This window comes from Sphaerodactylus townsendi, linkage group LG07 (assembly GCF_021028975.2).
Source record: "Sphaerodactylus townsendi isolate TG3544 linkage group LG07, MPM_Stown_v2.3, whole genome shotgun sequence".
NCBI lineage: Eukaryota > Metazoa > Chordata > Lepidosauria > Squamata > Sphaerodactylidae > Sphaerodactylus > Sphaerodactylus townsendi.
In genome coordinates, this window is record NC_059431.1 from 70,437,552 (window position 1) to 70,454,931 (window position 17,380).

Genomic DNA, 17,380 nt, shown 5'->3' on the forward strand with positions numbered 1-17,380 from the left:
AAGGCTGAGAGCCTTGGGGGAGCATAGTTTGGGAAGTAGAGGGAGCTTAGCAGAGATATGTTTCCACAGAGCTCACCCTCTGAACCTGCTGTTTCCACCCAGGGAACTGATCTCTGCTGCTTGGAGATCAATTGTTATACTGGGAGATCTCCAGGTCCCACATAGAGATTGGCATCTCCATGGCAGGAGAAGTGGGGAGATACAAAATATTCAGTAGCCACAACATATATCAGCACTGAAATTGTTCATATGTTACAGTAACAACTTAATTAAAATCCACTCAAAGGGCATTCACCATAACACAAGGCTTTCTTCAACATATTTCTATGTACAGTTTAAACTGTTTAAATCATATTGGTTTCATTGGTGCATAAGCCTCCTATCCTATGTATAGGATTCAACTTACAAGTTATTGGTTCTTCAATTTCTTAGAATAGCAGCAATAAGAATAACACTTCCTTGAATTAGCCCCGGCTCATGTTGTCTGAGCAACAGAAGAACAAGTGATGCTACCCAATTTAAATAACAAAAGTGAAACATAACTAGTAAGGCTGACAGCATTTCTGTACAAACGTGGTTTATTTATTTATTTATTATTTAGATTTTTTATACCGCCCCATCCCCGAGGGGCTCTGGGCGGTGTGCAACATAAAATCTCAGTACAATCAAACAAAGGAGCACAGATTTGCTGTATAAAAATAAATTACAGGTTGCACTGGCTCCATCAATTTTAAATACAGTTACTAAAAACCTTTTAAAACAGCGATAAAAACGATAAGGGGCATCCAACAAAACCCATATTTAAAATCCTCCCCAAGAGGGAGGGATGGTGGGTCCCATTAAACAGAGGGGACCCAGATGTAAAGGAGCAAGAAGGGCACCTTCAGCAGCTGGTCCCTCCAAAGGCCCGGTGGAACAACTCCGTCTTACAGGCCCTGCAGAACTCACCAAGATCCCGCAGGGCCCGGACAGCTGGAGGAAAATTGTTCCACCAGGCCGGAGCCAGAGGCAGTAAAGGCCCTGGCCGATGTGGAGGCCAACCGCATCGTGATGAGGGAGCCAGGGACCACCAGTAGATTGGCCTCAGCCGAACAGAGAGGCCGTACAGGGACATACAGTCTCGAAGGGGTAATGCAGTCTCGACGATACGAGGGTCCCAGGCCACGTAAGGCGTTTTAGCAACGTTGTGGCAAACAGAAATTTAATGTATTGTCGAAGGCTTTCAAAGCCAGATTCAACTGGTTGTCGTGGTTGATAATATTGTATTGCGGGTGGGGTTTTTAGAGCATGTTCTGCTACTGCGGACTTTTAGATGGTTAAGCTGACAGTGTCTTTGGCAGTCTATGTCACGAGTCTAGATGCTGTGTTTTATGCGTTCCAGTAATGGACCTTTCCATAGCTGCAGGGTATGCGATAGAAAAAGTGAAAAATCTGCAGTAGCAGAACATGCTCTAAACCAGGGGTAGGGAACCTGCGGCTCTCCAGATGTTCAGGAACTACAATTCCCATCAGCCCCTTCTTGCATGGCCAATTGGCCATGCAGGAAGGGGCTGATGGGAATTGTAGTTCCTGAACATCTGGAGAGCCGCAGGTTCCCTACCCCTGCTCTAAACAAAACTGGACATAATATTCTATTTGAAAACACTGAAATTCTGGAGAACTCAGAAGGTTACTATGTCAGACTACACAGAAAGGCCATTGAAATCCATAAACACCAAGAAAACTTGGACAAGAAGGAAAAGACTCTGAGAATTAACAAAACTTGGCTACCAGTAATTAAAAACACCAGAATCAAAGGCCAAGGTCATGCTAGGTTCATGGACAATTGACTCCACCCAGACACAGGGTTTGCATTCACTAATACTGTTGCTGCTCTGCAGGGAATGCAAATGTGAATCACTCCCAGAAAAACCCCACCCGCAATATCAACCACACCTTTGCATAGCAAGTTCCACCCAAACACTTACTGATTTGTTCCCCACCCTGGAACATGGACAATTTATACCCCACTAAAACATTCCCTTCTCACTGGACACAGTGTGTAACAGGCTTACCTCTGTGATATACCTCTGAAGATGCCAGCCACAGATGCAGGCGAAATGTTAGGAACAAGATCTACCATGGCCACACAGCCCGGAAAACCCACAACAACCAGAAATTTAACAGCTGAAATTTTCCAATGTGATGAACCTGATGAATTTCTGACTGTCATGAAGTTGATGCACATAAAGGAACACTGCTAAGAAAATACGTCAATCCTAACCTTATCAAATTTTCATTAACCTGTATTTGGTTACTACTTAATGGTAAACAACAAAACTATACAGCTTGTGATCCTGAGAGCCATATTCACCTCACTAGCCCTCTGTTGTGGCCTGCCAGATGATTGACAGCCCCCTGTACTCATGTTCTAGACAAGTAGCAAAAGTACAAAATACAAGATGACTTGTGATAGACTGCATGTATGTATATTTGGCTTGGAGATATATGATTGGTTTGTGCATGGGGATAATATCATAACTGCCTATGTTAGAAAAAAATGAGATAAGATCACAGTGATGATTGCTTTTCTTATATCTTTCATTGCCTTCTTTGACATCCTTTACTTAGGGTGGTATGGATAGGTCTAGTGGCTGCCCTTGTGTGCTGGCTTATCTTTGACACTGCCAAACAAGGAACCAATCAGCTCATCTCTTTTGGTGGACTTGCAATGTATGTTTTCTTAATGCTTGTCTTCTCCAAATACCCAACTAAAGTGAGTATTCATGATTCCTTTCAATTTCTCCCCCCTCTTTGTTCTTTTTGATTTTCATGTGCAATTGCTTTGTGCCCACACTTTTTAAACAGTATTCTTTAGACTCCTCATGAACCAGCTTCTACTACCACTACCCTGCACACACACTGTTTATTGTATGTTTGCTGCCAAAATACATCTCCATCTTTATTTTTTATTAATAAATAAATAATTAAATGTGAATATTTAATGTCAGCAAATGCATTTACCAGTTACCAGTTGAATTCCGGATCATCTTCAAGGAGTGGGTGTTGACCTTTAAGGCCTTACGTGGCCTGGGATCCTCATACCTTCAGGACCGCATTACCCCATATGTCCCTACTCGGCCTCTGTGTTCAGCTGAGGCCAATTTGCTGGAGGTCCCTGGCCCCTCAATGATGCGACTGGCCTCCACTCAGGCCAGGGCCTTTACAGCTCTGGCCCCGGCCTAGTGAAACACTCTCCCTCCAGCTGTCCGGGCCCTGCGGGATCTGGGGGAATTCCACAGGGCCTGTAAGACCGAGTTGTTCCACCGTGCCTTTGGAGAGACCAGTCACTGAATGGTGCCCCCCTGTTCTCCTATTTGAGGGTCCCTTGACATCTTTGGGACCCACTGTGCCCTCCTCCTCCTTGTTAGGAGGATTTTTAGGTAGGGTTTTGCGGAGTGCTGTTTTTATGTACTAATCGCTGTTTTAAATTAGTTTTTAAAGTCTATGGGGCTTAATCTATTAGCTTATACTGTTTTAGTTAATGTTAGGTATTCATTGGTTGTTGTTTAATTGCCCCTTTTGTTATTGTACTGTATCCCTTGGGGATGGGGCAGTATACTAAAATCGAACAAATAAATAAAATAAAATAAAATTTGCCAAGAGGGATGTTAAAACATTTTATTCATTTTTGGTTCAGCATCTCTCAGTTGTACCTACTAGTAGAGCACATCACCCCATATGTCCCTGCACGGCCTCTCCGTTCAGCGGAGGCCAATTTACTGGTGGTCCCTGGCCCCTCAATGATGCGGCTGGCCTCCATGCGGACCAGGGCCTTTACGGCTCTGGCCCCAGCCTGGTGGAACGCTCTTCCTCCAGCTGTCCGGGCCCTGCGGGACCTTGGCGAGTTCCGCAGGGCCTGTAAGTCGGAGCTGTTCCGCTGGGCCTTTGGAGGAACTGGCTGCTGATGTGGTGCCCCCCTCCCTGTTTGGCCCTCGTCCGACCCTGACAACTGGGTCATTTGTCATCTAACGAGGCCACCATGCCTCCCTTTGGGGGGTGGGGAGGGAATTTTAAAATTAAGATGTTGGACCCCATTTATATTTTCATTCTCTTGATAATTGTTTTTTTAATCGTTGCTGCTTTTTAATGTTTTTACTTACCCTATACTGTTGCTTTTATTTGTTGTACACCGCCCACAGCCCTTCGGGGATGGGGTGGTATAAAAGCCTCATAGATAGATAGATAGATAGATAGATAGATAGATAGATAGATAGATAGATAGATAGATAGATAGATAGATAGATAGATAGATAGATAGATAGATAGATAGATAGATAGATAGATAGATAGATAGATAGATAGATAGATAGATAGATAGATAGATAGATAGATAGATAGATAGTACAGTCCTCAGATGCCAGAATTAGACATCTGGCAGCAAAATGAGGATTCCCAACATCATGTTTGGGACCAACAGGAAATATAAGGACTTAGGTCATCTACTGAGCAGAAACTGCTGGTGGTAGATATTTAACACATCATCCACAATGGCAACACTTATGTCCCAGCCCATCTTCCTCTGTTGCCTAGGTTTACAGACATATTTTCTAGGCAAATCTAAGCAAGTGGCAAATCTAAGCAAATCTAAGCAATTTTCTAGGCAAATCTAAGCAAGTATTCATGCACTGTATAATTTCAGCACCATCATGACAATTACATACAGTCCTGCATCCTTCCCCCCACCCTTTTTTGCCATCAAGGCAAGAGATCTTTTTCAAGGCAAGAGATCTTTGGAGATGGTTTGTCATTGCCTGCCTCTGTATAATGCCCCTGATATTGCCCATCCAAATACTTGCCAGGTTCAAGGCTGAGAGTGCATGACTGGTCCAGGGTCACCCAGCAAGCTTCCATGGTATGAGTGGGGATTTGAACTTGAACTTTCCATCACCTTAACCACTACACGATGGTAGTTCTCCTGTTCTTAGAGATTTGCTGGTTACAGAAAGAGATGATTTTTTCATGATTGGATCAACAGGTTGACTATCTGATCATGGTTGTTCAGCAAGTTGCTTCACTGTACTCCTTCCTAGTACAATTCCTAGTACAGTTTAGCATAATTAACTTTTCAAATCCATGGTTCTCACATAGCCCAAGTAATTCTATAATTTCCTCTATGCTTGCTGGATAACTGCTCCATTCAGCAGGCAATTACTTAAATACACAATTAAATTAAATCTTCTTTCGCTGTTTTTCCAGTCTGCTTCTCGTCTGGGGGACTCTTGTGATTATCATTTTAGGATGCTGAATGTTGTTTTATGCTATTTTTTAAAGTTCATGTTGTTTATTGATGTTTTTTCAGGGTTGTGTACAAAGTTCTGTCTTTCATTTTATCACAACAATCCCATGGATAAGTAAGTTAGATGTATAGTGAGTATCTGACCTAAGGTTACCCAATGAGTTTTGTGGCACAGTGGGGATTCGAACCTGTAACTCTACAGTCCGAGCCATAACCCATACAATAGTGTGTTATCTGCCTTTTTTTCTTTTGAGAAAACAATAAGTGCACCAGTGGGGTCAAACAGCTAATACACACACAGAGAGAGAGAGAGAGAAAGAGAGAGAGAGAGAGAGAGAGATCGAGAGATCGAGAGATCGAGAGAGAGAGAGAGAGAGAGAGATCCTTTTCCCCAACCCCCATCTATTAAAATGCTGAAAATGGTTTCACCAGAAGAACATGGAGAAAGATACTCTGATGGGAAAATGGCCACCTTAAAGAATCCTACCTTTTTTTTCACACCCTACTGTCTTGGAAGCTGATTAAAATTACTTTTATAAGTTTCAAGAGAAAATCTAGTCTCAAGGGAGATAGTTGTTCTTCAAAGTGGATGACTTCAAGTAAATAAATAATACTTTTTTATTTACTTTATTTATACCAGGCCTTTCTCCTCAAAGGGGACTGAAAGCAGCTTACATTGTTGTCATCTCCATTTTACCCTTACAGCAACCTTGTGAGGTAGGTCAGGCTGTGTGTGTGTGTGACTGTCACAAGGTTACCCAGTAAGCTTCAGTGGCAGAGTGGGGATTTGAATCGGGGACACCCAGATCCCAGTCCAGCACTCTTAACCATAACACATCACTGACTCTCCTGCAGATCCATTCCACTATCAGAGGTGCTGTCCAGCTGGGACTGCTCCCTCACCAGAGAAAACTGTCTATGCTAGAGGAATGGATCAGCAGGGTAAAGCATCTGCCCACATTTTCGAGTACAGCTTGGCCAGTCACATACTCTCAGCCTAACTCACCTTATAGGTGATTGTTGTGAGGAAAAATGGAAGAGGAGAGAACTATGTTGTAAGCTGCCCTGGGCCCTAGCTGGATAGAAAAGCAGGAGCAGCAGTGGCCTAGTGGCTAAGAGCAGTGGTTAAGAGCAGGTGCACTCTGATCTGGAGGAACCGGGTTTGATTCCACGCTCTGCCGCTTGAGTTGTGGAGGCTTATCTGAGGAATTCAGATTAGCCTGTACACTCCCACACACACCAGCTGGGTGACCTTGGGCTAGTCACAGCTTTTCGGAGCGCTCTCAGCCCCACCCACCTCACAGAAGTTTGTTGTGAGGGGGGAAGGGCAAGGAGATTGTAAGCCCCCTTGAGTCTCCTGCAGGAGAGAAAAGAGGGATATAAATCCAAACTCTTCTTCATATATATCTAATAAATAAACGGGGGTTAAACCGAATGTAGCAACATTCATATCGTTTCTGTATTTAATAGTGTCATCATTTTTCCTTCTTTCTACTGCATGGCCAGGTTGTATGGAGGCCAGTCATCTGGGGAGTAGGACTGCAGTTTGTTCTTGGACTACTTACCTTGAGGACAAAGTTTGGATTTGATGCTTTTAATTGGCTTGGTGACCAAGTGCAGGTAACCATTGAGTTAAAGGTGTTTTTAAAGGAACTGCTTATTCAAGTGTGTATTATATCAGCTAGAAGTGCTCATCAGCAGCTGTGGGTACTTCTAGGGAAGTGGGAAGGAAACCCATGTGGGTGTCTGTGTGAGGGGTGGGGAGAATATCCCAAGATTTGGCAATGAAATTTCAAACCTGTCAGTCATCATTCCCAAACAGAAGGTTATTTTATGAAGGTCAGCAAATGTGGGCCCGGGGGGGGGGGGGGGGGCTCATTGACTGAACATCAAAAGCAACAGCTTGAAGATGCGATTAAAAATAATATGTTGGGTCAGATTTTTACCCAGTTTTGTTGCAGATAATAGATTTGTTTGAGAAGGCTATGGTATAAATATACTTTCATGGACTTAGGTAAAAATCTATCCTTGATTTTTCTGAGTGCTAGACATATAGGGAGATGATTCTCATTACATTTGGTGATTTTATGATAAAATATTTTAAATCAGCACTACTATCAAACAGTATAACTGTAGCTCTGCTGCACAGATTTAATTTATCTGCATTCTGCTTTCAGGCCAGTATCAGATGCTGTCATCTCAATGATGTAGGATTGAGACAGGCCTAAGGACAAACTGAGCTGATTGTTTTATAATCTTGATTTCTGCAGTCTATATTTTTGTTGTGTATTTTGTAATAAATAAATTCTATTCTTATTGGCCATTCTCAGAATAGTTCTCTCCCAGAATTCCTCAGAGCTGCATAATAAGTCTTTGCTAACTAAATTCTGGAAACTAATTGGTCATGCTGTCAATAGTACTGACCCATATCAGCTCACTTCTTTTTTCCTCTGTTAATTTTTACTTTCCAAGTTCTTGATACGTTTGGGGTTTCAAATTTTTAATACAGTGAATATTGTGACCTTTACACAACTCCGAAACTAATACAAGATTTCCATTAGAATCAAGACTTGTGAGAACTAGTTTTACAGCAGCTTTCTTTTACCTAAAGAAACAAGCTTAGGCTAACCTTCAAACATCAAAAAACAGCAAATTACATTTCTCCCCAAAAACATTTCATGCAGGATACTGGTGTTCACCAGAGCAACAGAGCCCTTTCCAATAACTGACATTAGCTTTGCTGTATGTCCTTTCTGGAGCTGTAGCAGCATTTTTATGATTGCAAATTTCACAAGAATAGAGACTCTTAAGGTTTTTAAATAAAACAAATACAGATTACTTCACAGTCACACATACCAGACTTTGCACTTCACACAGTGCTTTCTACCATAAATCCTGGCTAGGAATTGAGGGAACAGTCTGGACGCTGCTAGGATGAGATAGTAAATCAATCAGATGAGCAGTGAGGTCACTTTTAACTCCTGCATAGGACACCAAATGTTGGGTTTCTTCCCTCTATTCATATCCCATTTATGCTGTGGCTAATCTGATATCCTTAGATCTCAGAAGGTAAACAGGGTCTGTCCTGGCTAGTACTTGGGTGGGAAGAAGTACCAGTGTCACTATGCAGAGGAAGGCAATGGCAAACAACCTATTGGTTTCTTGTCTTAAAAAGCCTATGGGGTTTGCCATAAATCAGGAACAACTTGGTAGCCCGTTAGACATACTTTTGCTTCATAATCCTTTTAGCCTGGGTCACTGGCCATATACAAATACAGTACTGCAGGGATCTCTTGCAAGAAGAAATGAAACCTGTTTCTTAAAAGCACCATGGTTTTTATTTACAAATTGTTTTTATTACAAAGCTGTTAACTAAAGTTTGGTACCTTCTGAGCTACACGGTTGTTACCCAGCTTTCACAGGTTGTGAACTTATTTTTAAGGAATCTCCCCCAGCTGCTAAGAGTGTAACAGCACACAAATATCTTAAAGTAGCAATGGGGAAAATAACTTGGCTTGGCAATGCGAGAGGAGGCAGGCTGGGAGGGGATCTTTTTAGACTATGTATACCAGAAACGGCTTGAAACGTATCTGCAGAGAATTCACAAAAGACCAATTGTAGTTTAAATATTTTTATATAGGTTTTGGTTGCAAGCAATCATACAGTAAGAAGTAAAGGCACATACACACAGTTCCTAAGTATATAGATAGGGAGGAAAAGATAAGTGGGAGGATAGAGTAGGAGTTTTGGGGAGGCAGGGGACTTACACATTACCTAAATCAGCTGAAGAAGATCTTGGAGAAGAAGGCAAGGATTCAAATGACCAGCATCTGAATCCAGGCGAAGGATGAATTCGTGTCTCACACCAACAAGACCAAGGGAGGTTCAAGTTAGCAATGAGCACTGGAGTTGGGGTGCACAGTACTTTTATACCCTTCTGCATGGGTAGGGGCGGGGACAGGTAAGTTTAAGTTTCATTTTCCTAAATTCTCTGGAATTTCCCATGCTGGTTTTGCTGGCTTGAGCTAATCAAAAGCTCATCTATTGTTCTAAGTACCCAGGACAATGGAGTCAATTGCTGTTAGATTAAATCAGGAAGCACAGAATAGCTTTATGCAGAGTAACTCTTTGGAGCCTCCACTCAGGTTATTCAAATTTGGCTGAGGTTTGTGATTAGGAAGGGATTGATTGGTTTAGAAAAAAAAAGATTGTATTGTGGGTTGAGGAAATGCAAAGGGAAGCAACCATTTTGTTGCAGAGCCATTTTCTGAAAAGGTATAATGAAATGTAACATCAGTCTACCAAGGAGGTTTTCAAGTCTATGTGTGTCCAAAAGTATTAGTTCAGTGAGGTGTAGTAACTGAAATCAAGATCATGTCCATAGTTAATGAGGCTTCCAGATTCTCACTGGAGTAACTCATTCATTGATTTAATCTTGCTAAACAGACCTTTTGCCTGTGGCCTGCTTCTAAGTGGACACACTGCTTCACACACAAAAATATGAGAGGTGGCTTCTGCCAATGTAGTTTAACAGGAAAATATTCTGAAATAATATATATTGGGGTGTCAAGGGCAAGGCTAACACAGTGCAACCAAATAGGGAAACCTTTCTTTCTTCCTTCAAAGTACTGCTTTAAATTAGGGATGGCTAACTGCCAGTCTGCAAGTGGCATTTAACTCCTGCCCCCATTCTCCTGTGCCTGACACCTTTCCCTTGCAGGTTAGAAATGGTGCATTCATACAAGTCTTGTCAGATGCTCTTCCGGGTACAAAATAAAAGGACAATCCATATATCTCTGTGGAAAACATGAAGCTTCATTATACCAAATCAGATTGTTGATCCATCAGTATTATCTATTCACTGTCAGTGGCTCTCCAAAATCTTTCATATCACCAACTGCCTGATCCTTTTAACTGGAAATGGTGAGGATCAAACCTCTGCCATTGACAGGATTGTTAATCTGTCTGTGGTAGGAAATGATATTCTGCTACCACAGTAGATCTACAGATCATCAAGATCAGTTCCTCACGAGAAAATGGCTGCTTTGAAGAGTGGATTCTATGGCACTTCAACCTTTTAAGATCTTTCCCTCCCCAAACCCCACCCTTTCCAGGCTCCACCCCAAAAATCTCCAGATATTTCCCAACCCAGAACTGGCAACCCTAGTCACTGAGCCACAGCCCCCCCCCCCCCCCACACACACACACAAACAAAGCATTTTTCCCTGGGTTGACTTGAGTGGCATCACTTTCTAATCTAAGCAATTCAGAGTTTAAAGAGTCAGTTAATCAAATATTTTGTGTAATCTACTGGTTTCCTTGGCTGTACTTTATTGTTCTCAGTGGAACCAAATACTGAGTCATACCTTTGAAATACATCCAGGGACTTGGGGTAAACTAAATGTGATAAGAACCTCTAATGTGCCAGTACCTGTGAAGGATTTACTGACAATATAATTTTAATAATTCTACACTTTCTTTTTCTGTTAAGGCTTTCTTGGCATACACAGATGCTGGTGCTAAGTTTGTGTTTGGTGAGAAATACACTGATCACTTCTTTGCTTTCAAGGTAAATTACTATTTTATTTCTGTTCTGTAGTCAATGGTACAAAGGCAGGCAAAGTGATGTGACCTGCCATCAAGCTATAATGATGGCCAGGAACTAATAGGGCAGAACTGTCAGACAATATAGCACAGTGGCTAAGAAAATGAGGGCTTTTCCCCATATTTTTTCTGTCTGTTCTGACTCCATGCTGTTTTGCTTTATCCCAATTTCTGCACTCATTTCTGTACCTTTAGTTTTTGCTTTGTCCTTCCCTTCCATTCCCCCCCCCCCCTTGATCTTTCAGGTTCTTTTGAGACTACTTTTATCCCAATCTTTTTCTGTCAGCCGATCTTTGAATTGACTTCTTCCTCATGAGTAATGTTTCTGAGGTTTTCTTTGTCCCATCCACTCCCACCCATATCCAGCCCACCTTTTGCTGATTGAACTATCATCATTGTCAAACTACTCCCCCTCTTTCCCCCTGAACATAAGTGGCTAAATTTTCAATTATTTTAAAAAATATATTGATTTATCAGTATAGTTTTTCCATGATGTTTAAGCAGGTTCTCTATCTCCTTCCCTCAACATGCTTGTTTTAAAAAGATAATTCTGCTTTCAAAAAAGAAAAAATTACAATACAACACAATATTATATCACTTTTTTTATTTGGAACATTTCACCTTCAACAACAAAAATTATAATCAATACCATGTTTTAAATACAAATTATAAAAGCTTGCTGATATAACAATTACTTCATTAAAATTTGGTCTTCACTATTTACTCATTTCCATTATCCTATTTAATGTAAAAGTGAGGCACAAGTGTACAAGTCTAAAGCCTCCAAAAAAAATTTCAAAAAGTTTTCCAACTATCAAAAAAGTATGCTTTTTAAAATATGACTATATCTCAGTTGAGCAAGTTCTGGCCATTTTGACTGTTTTGCAATGCCCCATACTTTTTGAATCCAAGATTTGATTGTGACATGTTTATTAGTTTTCCAATTTTTATTTTATTGTATTGCTAATAGCAATCTTTCCTTATATTTCCATAAGAAAAGGGGATAGAGCCTTACTTTTTAAAAAGTTGGGAATTCAGAGCAGTGGCAAAGCTCCCGGGGGGGTGCACCACGCACTGTATGCATCGGATTTAATATCATGTGGGGGCGCAAAATTCCCCCCAGCCTCTCCCCCCCTTTCCTTTGTGTCTTCAAGGCACCCCTGATATCACATACACTTACTCATGAAAACCTGCAGGCTAGACAACAGGGCTTCCTGTTCTGGTGGGAACTACTTTTCCCAGGATCTCCTGGGAAATGTAGTTCCCACGCAGGGAGGCCTGTTCTGCAGCCTGCTCGGTTTCCTAAAGTAAGTGTGGGGGGGGGTGCCACAGGGGGTGGGCGTGATTTCCCCCCTGCAGTGCCCCCCTGCAGTGCCCCCCCCCACAGTTACTTTAGGAAACTGAGCAGGCTGGAGAACAGGCCTGCCTGTGTGGGAACTAAATTTCCCAGAATGCCCTGGGAAATGTAGTTCCCCCCAAAACAGGCCTCCAGCCTGCTCGGTTTCTTAAAGTAAGTGTGTGTGGGGGTAAGTGGTAGTGTGGGTGGGGGGCACCGTGGGGGGTAAGAAAAAGCCAGAGTGTGCACCGGGCTCATTCTGGCCCAGCTACGCCTCTGATTCAGAGAATTAGCTTAACCTATCATGTATATCAATATAAACATGCACAAAAGGGGGTTTCTGTGATGCCACTAATGACTACACCATCATCCCTCAAAAAGTTGTCATTTGAAGTATGTGCAGAAGAAAATAAATATGTTTCCACAAGAGTCAAAATGCATTGGGAAGGCAGATGAACAGAAGAACTGTGCTCAAATCAATTCCAGTGCTAGTGGATTGACATCCAAGAAAATCAGGAGTTAAGTCCTGTGTGCTTATAGCCATCTCTGTCTGATCTACCAGTTTACGAGATGGCCTTGGGCAAAGCACACAGGCCACAATCTGTAATATAGGGATAATAATATTGTCTTACACTCTGAGATGTTGTGATAACCTGTGAGTAGTACTCTGAATGCTGGCCCTTTATGCATGGCACAAATAAAATATCTTGCAGACATTTTTAAAAGAATCGTTTTGACTTTTTTTGGCCACATAGCATGGACAAAAAAAGCATTACCAGGGAAAGCAGTTCTTTTTCCTGCCTAAACCCCTCCCATCTCTTACCCTCATTTTTGCCACAACTCGCATTCGCCATTTTCTCCAGCTTGTGATTCATGCCACTCATTTGGTGAAAGAAACCCTCAGGGGTTTCCTCCGTTTGCAGCTCATCTACCCATCATTTCTATGTAAAAAGTACACGAATAAAGTTTGTTTTGACTGCCCATTCGGTGCATGCGTTGTTTTTCCTTTTGGGGGGAGGGGTTTGAAAGTGTGTCTTCAAAGCTATGAAGACTCAAAACATGTACATACTGCAGATTCTCATATTGTGTCGTAGCTTCACAGATACCTCTCTCAAAACAAAAATAATGGAAACCGATACATGCGCTGAATCAGCAGTCAAAACAAACTTTATTCATGTACTTTTTACACGGAAATGATGGGCAGATGAGCTGCAAGCAGAGACACCTTCAAAGGAAATCTTTACCAAATGGTAAATCACATGCTGGAGAAAATGATGGGCATTAGCTGTGATGAAAGTGAAAGTAAGAGCTGTAAGAAGTCAAGTGGGAAAAATAAAACACTTCCTTGTTCTGAACAGGAGAGGGAAAATGTCTTGACCCCCCCGGGGGGGGGGAGATCACTAGTTTGACATTTTCTAAATACAGTACAAATAAAACATGCTGAAGGTGTCTAAGGAAAAAGCTGTGTGGAGTTCCTCCCCAAAATGCTTCTTTTAACATCCTCAAGTCATTTTATTTGTGCTGTGCAGAAAGGGCCACTGAAAGCACCACAGGCTTTCTAAGCATATTCTAGAATCTTTGCTAGTAGGCAATGAATCACTAGTATTAGTGCAATGTAGGATAATGAATAGGCCAAAATTCCATCCACTGCCTTTGGTATAAAGTGTGTTTTCAATCCACCCCAGTACTTTTTTCCCTCTAAAAGAGAGTATTTTCTATTGTATCTGCCATAGGCTTTGTACCTGACAGCATTATGGTAGGTGAATAGATGGAGTTTCTTCTGTCACCAAAACGGAAAGGGGAAGAAAAAACATTAACCCAAAAGAAGCAGATAACCAGGAAGATTGACAAAAGCCCTTTTGTTGACCTTCCTGGTTTCTTCTATTACAACATACTAGGGCATGCGACAGCATCTGCTTCTGTTGAATGCAGTGGTTAAAAGCATTGATGCCTCTCCCTTTTCCTCATGGTGTAATCACATACATTGCCAAGCATTATAGAAATGCTGCAGCCATATGGGTGGGGTACTTGTTCAGTTGTTTCCTATCTGAGCTGTGTCTCAGTCCCAGCTAGATAGCAAGAGGTTGGGAAAATCCCATGCAATTGACCCTGCCTGTCCTGGCATGTAATTAACTCACACATGCACTCATATATGGGAATGCACTATAGTGATGTTTATGGGAAGAAGTGTTGTTCATAATTACTTGACAAAGGATATAATTTATTTAATGTGAATGTCTGTGTAATGTGCTAATAAAATATGGACCTATTATTTGTTAGAGGACAATTCAAACACAGGCTTACTGTATCAGGTGTGAGCTTCTAGGAGAATGGTTCAGCCAGAAGATATTTTCATCCACACTGGTTTCAGGACCAACATTTCTCTATAAATTAATTTATTGGAGACTCTACAGGAATTAGATGGTGGGTGAATGAGTCCTGTAGACCCATTCCTGGGTCTATGGGAATGAGATCCGGGGTGTCTACAGGAATGAGATGGTGGCTTTTTTTCTTTTCACTATTTATGTGTGAAGGAACCCTATTTCTGTTTATTCTGTTGTTTTTTAAATGTTCTGATGTAACCAAGGCTAATCTTGGTTTACTTTGCATTTCCACAGGACCCCTGCTTTATAGAAAATATTAAATTTGTGCTTTGTAGAGTTGTGCCATCATCCCAAATTATAACATACAATGTTGTGGGGCAGGGAGAGCACACTGGTGCAAGAGTCATATAAACATCTCAGTTCACTTACTTTTAAAATGAAACTGCCTTTATTCTGCGTCTACCTACAAGCAAGGAACATATCAGAAGGAATATTATTTGAAGAACATTCTGTGCTCTCTCATGTTCTTACATAGTCCTTGGCCCCTTCCGCACACGCAAAATAATGCGTTTTCAAACCACTTTCACAACTGTTTGCAAGTGGATTTTGCTATTCCGCACAGCTTTAAAGAGCACTGAAAGCAGTTTGAAAGTGCATTATTCTGCAAGTGCGGAATGAGCCCTTGAATTCTCTGGGTTTTTTTTTTTCAATAAATAAAAGCATTCTTGAGAAAGATGCCTGTCCCAAAGGACAAAGCAGCTGAACATTATTAATGTGCTCTATTAATAGGTAACAATCTTGCATGGGAAGTTGCTATGCAACTATCCTTGATTTATGATTATCAATGCAATATGAACCCTATAGTGTAAGCCATCATTATATTTTTTGCAACTGTATTGCAAACTCGACCAGCTGTTCTCAAACTGTATGCTATGGGAGAGAATAAATAGAACCTTAAACACAAGTTGCTGAGTTGGATGCAGCTATTTCTCTTTGGATACATTCAGGTGTTAGTTTAAATCAGCATTAAGGATCAGTGTACAGGAATCTGGATTGATACCTGGATTAAATGCTAATTTAAAATCTGGGGATGGAGGATAATTCCAATTAACTTATGCATTCATATGTCACAAGTAACCAGAGTTGGTTTCTAAAGTGGATACTTCATGTGAAAACTGAGGGTGAAGAGGGAGACAGGCATACAAAGATGACAGCAAGTCCACATTTGTTCACATTCTCTTTAACACCAGTTTAAAGTGATGTCTGAATGTATCCTTGCATTTTGGAGTAGTGAGGTTCCATGCGTCATTAACATCCATTTTCCTGCCAAGATATGAGTGGTGATTGTGATTGCTGTACAGGTGTCAGTTTCTGTCACAGGAGACAAGGAATTTACTGAGTTGGCCCAGGTCTCAAGTTGCTAGATAGTAAGGAAGAGCTCACCTCTGCAACTGTATTATAATATTCTCCAGCATATCCAAGATTACTCTCTGCTGCCATCAGTAGATCATTAATTAGAAATACATTTGTCTGGTAACCTCAACCTCAGACCCAGTATTGCAGTCTTTTGAGAGACTTTTTTTTTCAAACTTAGGCCTTTCCATCTGTTGAGAAATTGTTTGATTGTATTAAAACAGGAGCATTCCAAGACTTGATGAGCTTAGCTTTAGACTGTTGTGATGAAATTAAAACAGAGAAACTCTGAAGACTTGACAAGCCTTAATTGTGCCTGGACAATAGATTTCTAGGATTAAGTGAATGTTAGGAAAAAGGCTGCAGGGCAGTGCAGGAGGTTTGCTGATGATTTTAAGGTGTGGAGCTTTGAAATTTCATTGTAGGACCAGAGCCAGGTATTCTTTCTCAAGGCTAGGCTGTTGTTAACCAGATGTGAGAGGCTAGCCTAGGCCCTTCGGAAGGGCTTTGTCTGAAACTCTGTATTTCTAATTCAATATGGGGAGGAATGATGTCACGTGTCAGGCAGACACTCTTGACATCAACATCTTGCTTAATTCCTGAATCAAGTCTGGAAGAGAGTTCTATCAATGGCTATTAGCCATGGTGACTGAAGGCAACAGACTGATGTCATTGCTAAGAGGGACCATCACAACTGTTTGGCCACACTGTAAACCAGGATGCTGAAATAGATGGACCATAAGTCTAATCCTGCAGGACTCTGTTTATGTTCTTATTACATCCTATGCTATTATCAATTTTAAAAGAAAAAAAGGCATCCTTTTAAACTGATTTAAAATAAATGGATCCACATCTTGGTATGAGGAATTTGAAGTGACTGAGAATTCATTTCCTTATTTCCAGGGAAAGAATTAGAGGACTAGCTTTAGCATTTGTTGAAAGGGGGTGGAGAAACTATGGCCACATAAGGCTGAAGCAAGAAAAATGGTGTTTTAGATTAAAAAAGCAAACCTTTCCACCGACATGGCATATACACATGCTTTAATTGTGATCTTTTGAAAAAGGCTGTATAAAATAAGTTTGGGAAAGATCACTGCAAAGCAAGGGAACAAATGGTAAATAGATGATGTTCTAAAAATCCTGCTCCATTTTGGATGCCAAACCAGAGCAGGGCTGCTCCCTGAAAATAATGATAACAACAGTCTGATGAAGATGCTGTAATTTCTATTAGATATCCAGATACTTTTTACTGAACTATACCCAGAGATTGTCGAAGGCTTTCACAGCCGGATTCAACTGGTTCTGGTGGGTTTTCCGGGCTGTGAGGCCGTGGTCTGGTGGATTTTGTTCCTAACGTTTCGCCTGCATCTGTGGCTGGCATCTTCAGAGGTGTATCACAGAGAAAAGTCTGTTTCACTTTCTCTG

The 17,380-nt window shown here is 41.3% G+C and overlaps 1 protein-coding gene across 2 annotated transcripts in view; it reads left to right on the forward strand.

Annotated features, from left to right (window-relative positions):
* SLC28A3 (solute carrier family 28 member 3) overlaps positions 1-17,380 on the forward strand; it is a 72,200-nt gene that overhangs the window by 25,244 nt on the left and 29,576 nt on the right. For both annotated transcript variants that reach the window (XM_048502649.1, XM_048502648.1), the window contains exons 6-8: positions 2,611-2,755; positions 6,785-6,898; positions 10,770-10,847. In XM_048502649.1, the coding sequence (XP_048358606.1) occupies positions 2,611-2,755; positions 6,785-6,898; positions 10,770-10,847 (337 nt within the window). The remainder of the gene's footprint in view (positions 1-2,610; positions 2,756-6,784; positions 6,899-10,769; positions 10,848-17,380) is intronic.